Source organism: Cydia pomonella, chromosome 15 (assembly GCF_033807575.1).
Source record: "Cydia pomonella isolate Wapato2018A chromosome 15, ilCydPomo1, whole genome shotgun sequence".
NCBI classification, from domain to species: Eukaryota; Metazoa; Arthropoda; class Insecta; order Lepidoptera; family Tortricidae; genus Cydia; species Cydia pomonella.
The window spans coordinates 3246123-3254127 of NC_084717.1; the positions used below are offsets into that span (position 1 = coordinate 3246123).

The window sequence follows — 8005 nt, forward strand, 5'->3', positions numbered from 1 at the left end:
AACTAGATTGACAACAGAGTTTCCAGGAGTCCCCGCACTAGGCTAGGCCTGTATCGCGGGAGACCAGAAGTACATATAAATGTCATGCAAGTCAACGAAAAACGAAAATTTATTTTTATATAATAAATATGACATTCATTCATTAAGTTGATACATGCAGTTTTCAGTATTAAACTATTTATCTAATGCTTCATTCTTTATAACTTCGGTTCTATACTAATCTTTTAGTCTAGTTCATTATATATAATTAATAAAGTTAATGTTAAACAATTCTTAGGAGTAATGTCTCAGTTTCGCTATAATCAAGTGACAACAACCAGTTGAAGAGTAACCTTTTGGCTACATGCACAGTGCAATTAATTAATTCGCTCTGCAACTTTACGGCCATGTTGTAAATCGAAGAGCAGAGGAAGTCGCCAAAACGTCTCCCAAAAGCAGTGTTAACCCTCGGAACAGGCAACTTGAATACGCGTTTAGATAGTGATTTCGAATAATATTCGGATTTAGCAGCGCGTTTATGAATCGAGAGACAGACATACTTATATATAGACATTTCTGTTCACATGTTACCGTGTAAACATAATCGACGCAGCAGGATTTTAAACGTTGTTGTATCTATGGGCAAAACACAATGCAATTTCATATGAAAATCTACAATACAATTCTCAGTTTGAAATTAAAACTATGTTAATAAAACAAAAGATATCTCAATTTAATTGCGAAAAACACTTTCGCCAAACAAAAGAACATTTCAAACAAACTATCTTACCTCGTCAAGCTAATTAAAACAAGAGAAAACGATATCGCATTCTCAAAGTAAAATTAACTAGGTACGTGAAAATAACCCTTAATTACCTGACATAAGACGCTTTTGTCACGGTGTCCAATTAATTCCCATGTTTACAACTGTACAAGCTCCTAATTGGGAATCTGCGATATTCTATGAAAAGGTTACCTTTCCGTTCCGACTAACTATTGAACTTTGTAGGTGACAGGTTAAATGAAAGGCGTATATTCGACCACTTTATTGTAGGTGACAGGTTAAATGAAAGGCGTATATTCGCAAAATACAAGGCCAAAAAACTGTGGGACGAGCGAGGAGCCAACGCGGCGGGTGTCAATTTTGGAATTGTACAACTACCTTATATTTACATATAGGTGCAGCGCATGACTTGGACTCGCTACCTTCCATTGTTTTTATGTAGCTTTAATTAAAATAATTTGCACTAGATGGCATTACAAGTACCAAATTTAACCAATTAAAATTAAAGTAATAAACCTAGGATACAGTTTACTTAATATATATGTGCGTCGCCTACAATCCCACCCCCTTAGTGATGACTAGTCATCACGAGCCATCTCTGGTGCAAGTAAGGCGACGCGTGTGACGGGGCGGCGTAAAATTCCCGTACGCGTGCGGACATCGACAACGCGAGTGCGCCCATCGTTACCAGTATGTATCGCACTCACTATTCCGTGCCGCCATGATCCACGATCTAAGTGTACAATTCCAAAACTGACACCCGCCGCGTTGGCTCCTCGCTCGTCCCACAGTTTTTTGGCCTTGTATTTTGCGAATATACGCCTTTCATTTAACCTGTCACCTACAATAAAGTGGTGGATGATTCAATTTCTGCAAGAAAAGAATCATGTTGACATTTGTTAATTAACAGGTTCTCCGCCGACTGTACCAGCCCGGTGTCGATTCGATTGCATTTACGTTGACATTTTTTAATAAATAGCAATACCCGTGCAGTTGTCATAAGTAATCGAATCCACGACGAAAATTTATTTTCGTTAGGTACTGGCAACGTACTAGTACAGTCGGCCGAAGACACGACGTTAATAACCTTACGTTCACAAAGAGCCTCTTCGAGCTGCTTAGAACTCTTAAGATCTTTGGGCCACTCACTTTCACGGTCACGCAAGAACCTAGGCCCCTGGAACCATACATCATCGAACTGCAGTGGTGACGCATCCTCACGAGTGGCCACGTCAGCTACGTTCAAGGGCGTGGGCACGTAACGCCACTCTGATGCAGTAGTCAACTCGTCAATCTCACCGAGGCGGTGAGCGACGTATGGTTTATAGTCTCTAGGGTCACTGCGAATCCATTGGAGGGCGGTATTTGAATCCGTCCAAAAATACCTCTTGTTTGGCTTGATATCTTTGTGCTCGTTCTGTATTGTGGCGGCAAGACGAGCAGCGAGCAAACAACCTTGAAGCTCTAATCTCGGTATGGATACCGGACGAAGTGGGGTCACTCTGCTTTTACTCGCCACAAAACAGATATTGAGAGTTCCATCTGAGCGAACAAAACGCCAATAAGCAACAGCGGCATATGCCTTACTGCTGGCATCACAAAAAGCATGCAATTCGGTACTTATAATGGTGGGGTCACTTACCCCATCCGCCGAATCGTCATAGCATCGCGTCCATGGTCCCGCGTCAGCGTAGTGCCGTGGTATGCGTAGCGAAGCTAGTAGTTTAAGCTCGTCGAGCCACCTTACCCAGCACGCATGCTCTTCCGGTCGGATGTGGTTGTTCCAATCCACGCCACTGCGGTGAACGTTCTGAAATATTATTTTGCTCTTTATAATAAAAGGCGACAAAAACCGTGAAGGTCATATACCGACATGATGAGACTAAGCATTTTTGCTTTCGTAGGAGCCTCAGATCCATTTAATATTTCCTGTGGGACTCGATTAAATGAAATTTGAAATCCAAAAGAGTCATCTGAGGGATGAAACATTAACCCTAATGTGCGCTCGGTTGTGTTCATGACTCCGTCTTTGAAGTGAACAGCTGTTTGCGCGAGCGCGTCAGTAGGTATATTTTTCAATACCTCTTTACTATTGCTGGACCAGTTTCGTATCTCAAATCCACCGCTCTTGTGAATAAAAGTTATTTGTTCAACCAACTTAACTGCATTTTCTACACTGCTAGTTGAATATAAACAATCATCCATATAATGACTATTTACAATAACATTTACCGCCTCCGGATATAAATCATCAAACTTAGATGCATTTTTATTCTTAATGAATTGAGCTATAAAAGGACTGCAAGTGGCACCAAACAATAGACTTTGCATAACACATGTTTTAACGGGTGCGCCCGGAGATTCCTGCCATAAAAAACGAAGTACATGTTGATCTTCCGGCCTTATTTTCACCCTTAAAAACATGTCTTTAATGTCCCCAATTATAACTATTTTATTCTCGCGAAACCTGAGCATAATTCCCATAAGTGAATTATATAAATCTGGTCCCGTTAATAAATAACTATTAAGACAATTCCCATTTACTTTTGCAGCACAAGTCTTAACTTACCAGGTTTGTTGGGATTTTGAATTCCGAAGTGCGGGAGATACCATATGCGGTCGGCCGAAAGTTCATTTTCCTTGAGCTCACGTGCATAACCAGCGGCAAACAGCTTGTTTACCTCCATTCGGTAGCGATCTGCGTACGCGTAGTCTTTAGCAAATTTGCGCATTAAAGACTGTAGTCGCGTAAAGGCAGCTTCGCGTGTATCTGGCATGGTGAATACGTCCTTCTTGAACGGCAGACCAACCTCCCATTGATTCCCGATAAGGCGCGCTGAATCTTCTAGTATCTGCAATGCCCTTAAATGATCGCTATTTTCACGGCGTAAGGTTGAAATTCCTATGGAGTCTAGGGAAAAAGAATGTTTAATTAAATCATTTAATTCACCAATATTCTCGCTGTCCGTGTGACTGAGATGGAACACATTGGCAACGTTAGAGTAAGTGCGACGACAATTGCCATGAATTGACCAACCTAACTTGCACAGAGATCCATAGGGCTCGGTTTCACTACCATGAATGATTTCAATCGGAGCGATTAAGAAATAATTATCTTCCCCAATAAGAATGCGAGGTACAACTCGACTTTTACACACATAATCCTTAATATGAGATAAACGTTTACAATTTAAACTGTTAATTACAGATAAGTTTTGTGCTGGTAAATTTAATTTAGACACTTTACGCAACTTAATGTCATAACTATTGTTATTGTTTTGTCCACTTATCTGAGCGATAACGGTCGGTACAGCTGATTGGTACACTTCTAGTCCAAACGCATCGGTAAACTTTATAGAACGCGGTTGTTCACATTTAAGACCTAACTCGTCTGCTAGGTTAGAGTCTATCATAGACACTGAAGCGGCATCGTCCAGAAGCGCGTATGTACTTACGGTACCTTTAGGTCCACGCAATCGCACTGACACTACTTTTAACATAACGTTATCTGCAGAAGAAGGCTTAGCACAATCCGATGTAACATGTGCCACGGTGTCGGGGGCCGAGGGCGCCGGCTCGGGGACCGGCTGTTGAGCCTGCGCTGGGGCCGGCTCGGGCGGCGGGTCGACGACCGCGTCAGCTGATTGTGATGACGTAGGCTTCTTCCAGTGTAGCATCTTGTGGTGTGCGAGTCCACAACCATCTATGTCGCACACGGGCGCGGGGCATGTGTCTCTGTCTTGTCGTGACGTCAGACAACAGTAACAAAGTCCTTGAGATTTGATGAACTTCCATCTATCACGGCGCATGGCGCGTTTGAACACACGGCACTCTGGCAGCGGGTGAAATCCTTTCGAACAAAATTTACAATCTTTGTTTTCCTCGACGGCTTTAGTTGTTAATATAGGTCGATTAATACGGCCTTTGTTATCACTTGAGTATTTTGTTGTAGTTTTTATTTCACTCTGCTTACTCTGTTCACGTACCTGTGTCATTCCAACTAGTGATAACATTTGTGCTTCTTGTTTAAGAAATTCGGAGATCAGGGTCAACTTAGGCTGATCTTCATCTAACTTTTTGTATGCGAAATCGGTCCATTTGCCAATCAAAGTGCTCGGTAACTTGCTAAGAACAGCTGATGCGAGCTCGGGGCTGCGTAGATAATCTGGCTTATTTAGCGCACCTATTGTTGCTACGCAGTTGTTAACTTTGATTGAAAAATCAATTAGGTCATGTTGGTATGACGTGGGTAATGAAGGTAGCTTCTTCAGCTGCGTCGTAAGGTTCATGATGATGACATCCGATCGGCCAAACCTTAATTCGAGAGCTTCCATGACGGCTGCGGGCGGGGTATTACCGATCAGCAGAGCGGTAACCGTGTCCTTGGCGTCGCCTCGCAGTGCTTTGCGTAGTCTCTCCAGGTTCTCAGACTCACTGAACTCACAGACACGAGTAGATTCCGTATAAGACTTCTTAAAGTGCAACCATTCGACGCTGTCGCCACTGAAAATTGGTAAGTCACGTGGCGTAGACAGGCGGCTGAGCAAACGATCCTCACGCTTGGCTGACGAGTTCGTCATGATATCCTTCAAGGTAAGCGCTAGTTCTCGAATGCTGTCACTTGGAACATCGGGTTGCCGGACTATAGGTAAGTTGACGGGTGCTGGTGCAGGGTTAGGTGGCAGTGCTTGCTGCTGTGGCTGATATGGCACATCAGGCTGCGGTATGTAAGTAGTTTCGTCGTGACCTTGACTCAACCATTGTTCGACGTTAGCCTGCGCTCTGTTGCTAGGCGCGCCTCCGTTCGCTTCACTACCGCGCTCACTATCACTCTGCGCTTCTTCGGCGTCAACTTGGGCTAGATCAGCTTCTAGCTTTTTATCAATAAGGGCCAGCTCAATCTGGGCCTTGGCTTGAGCGGCTTCAAATTCCAATTGCTTACGTTTTGCAATGGATGATGACGTAGACAACTTCGACTTTGCTGACGAAATAGAACTACGTACACTTTTTGGTGTTTGCATTTTCACTGGTTCCACATCCTTCGGCTGTTTCACATTGTCACCATCGGTGCCGAGGTTTAGGAGCTTATTAACTATAGGTTCCGCGGGCGCTTTGCTCATTGTACTCGCCATTTGCAATTTTATTCGCTCGAGTTCGCGACGGTATTGTTTACGAGTTTTAACCTGCGTCGATTGCACCGGAGTTCTGTACATCACATTAGCACAGATCAGGTTCGAAGACCACTTTATTGTAGGTGACAGGTTAAATGAAAGGCGTATATTCGCAAAATACAAGGCCAAAAAACTGTGGGACGAGCGAGGAGCCAACGCGGCGGGTGTCAATTTTGGAATTGTACAACTACCTTATAGTTACATATATGTGCAGCGCATTACTTGGACTCGCTACCTTCCATTGTTTTTATGTAGCTTTAATTAAAATAATTTACACTAGATGGCATTACATGTACCAAATTTAACCAATTAAAATTAAAGTAATAAACCTAGGATACAGTTTACTTAATATATATGTGTGCGTCGCCTACAAACTTATAACTTCAAAAACTTCACATATTCCCCAACACCGTTACTGTGAAAGCAACCTTAATTTGATCTACATAGAATTTATAGTATGTTACGTTGCATGAATGAGATACGAGTTGTCAAAAGTAAACCGCCATGTCATGACAAATTGGTATTCGTACAATTGAAATGATAATGCCCTCGAAATGGGAAGTTGTTGAAATGTGAACAGTAATTGTGGGTGTTAAAGTTCACGATTGCGTGTTGATGGAGTGAGTAGTTGTTTTGGTTTTTAGTGGGCCCAATATGGCGATACGGAATTCGGAGGTAATCGCTTTGTCGGCGTTTTCTAGTTAACCATAGACTAGTGAAATTTATGGGCACGCAATTTGGAATTAATATTCGGAGGTGGTAAACTGGTTTTACAAATGTATATAAGGTACACTTACATAATACCGCAAAAAGGATCAGCTTTATAAGATCATCATTTAATTTTTTTCCCTATTCAGAATTTTAGAACTAGGAGGCTAAATTTTGTTTTTATCTAAATCGTTAAAGGGTTGAATAAAAAATGCAAAAGTCGTAAAATAGCCCTAACCCTATTATTTAGCTTCATGTCACGGGAAAACCAAGAGCGCTGGTATCACTCAGGACCTAACTTAACACTAAATATTATATTCTATCAAAGTATATATATATATCTAACTGTATTTACACAGCATGCACAGACGACGGAAATGTCATAGAGACGATCAGTATTATGTTACGGAACTTATGGAGTGGCAGTGATGATACACATTTTAATATGTATACCTTAAAAACTGTCGTTAATATTCGCACTAATATTTTGTTTCGACGAGCAAGATGCACAACGAATAAATCCAAATCAATATCAAATCACACATTAAATGTTCTGTTTCTCTGCTTTTGTTGCCTGTACATGTTCGTACATGTTTTGTAATTGTCAAGAATAAATGCCTTTTTATACTTTTCTAAATCTTATCAAAGTAACATTTTGAAACTTCGAACTTCGAATGCAGTTCATACGCTGTAAGTCGTTGGTCAAAGCGATGAAATTACCCGAAGCTATCTGCTAATTGTTTTTCATTAACATTTGCATCAATGCAATAATAGCTTTAAACGTAAAGCGTGTCAGGGTTGCGATTCGACAACAGAAAAGTCGTTTATTATTTTACTGATTTTGACGGATGGATCGGTCATGACATCGATACTGATGAATAGTTCAATGATTGCTCATAGGTTAACTGGAAGACATGCTTTGTTTTTGTCGTTTTACATGTATGTAAAATGTATAATTTTTGGTGCAATAAAGAATATTTAGAATAGAATAGAATAATTTTTATTCGTAGACACAAACAAGACACATTAAATTACATGATATAACAAAAACAAAGGAAGTATAAAGTGCCACGAAATGGCCTCATCTCAGCATGTTGCTGGTGGCTTCCAGCGCTGATCTTCCGATGAGACCATCAAGCGAGAAAAATCACGAAAGGTAACAGACAAGAAGGAAAAAGACATAAAATAATATAGAGTGAACAAATTGAAAAATAGATAAAAGATAACGACTAAATTAAGTAAAGATTATTTTTATATTAAGCATCGTAAACATAACACTGTATCGGTCCGGTCCAACCATAACTTGGCTGAACATTACAGCTGCATACGCAACAAGCGCCAACGGTAGCTACACGAACTTAAA

The 8005-nt window shown here is 41.1% G+C and overlaps 1 protein-coding gene across 1 annotated transcript; it reads right to left on the reverse strand.

Annotated features, from left to right (window-relative positions):
- Positions 1-2019: 2019 nt before the first annotated feature.
- LOC133525593 (uncharacterized) lies at positions 2020-6197 on the reverse strand. Its single transcript, XM_061861899.1, has 2 exons — positions 3333-6197; positions 2020-2573 (listed from the first exon to the last, which is right to left on the reverse strand). Exons 1-2 carry the CDS (start codon positions 5974-5976, stop codon positions 2488-2490), a joined length of 2730 nt encoding a protein of 909 aa, XP_061717883.1. The 5' UTR covers positions 5977-6197; the 3' UTR covers positions 2020-2487.
- Positions 6198-8005: the final 1808 nt, after the last annotated feature.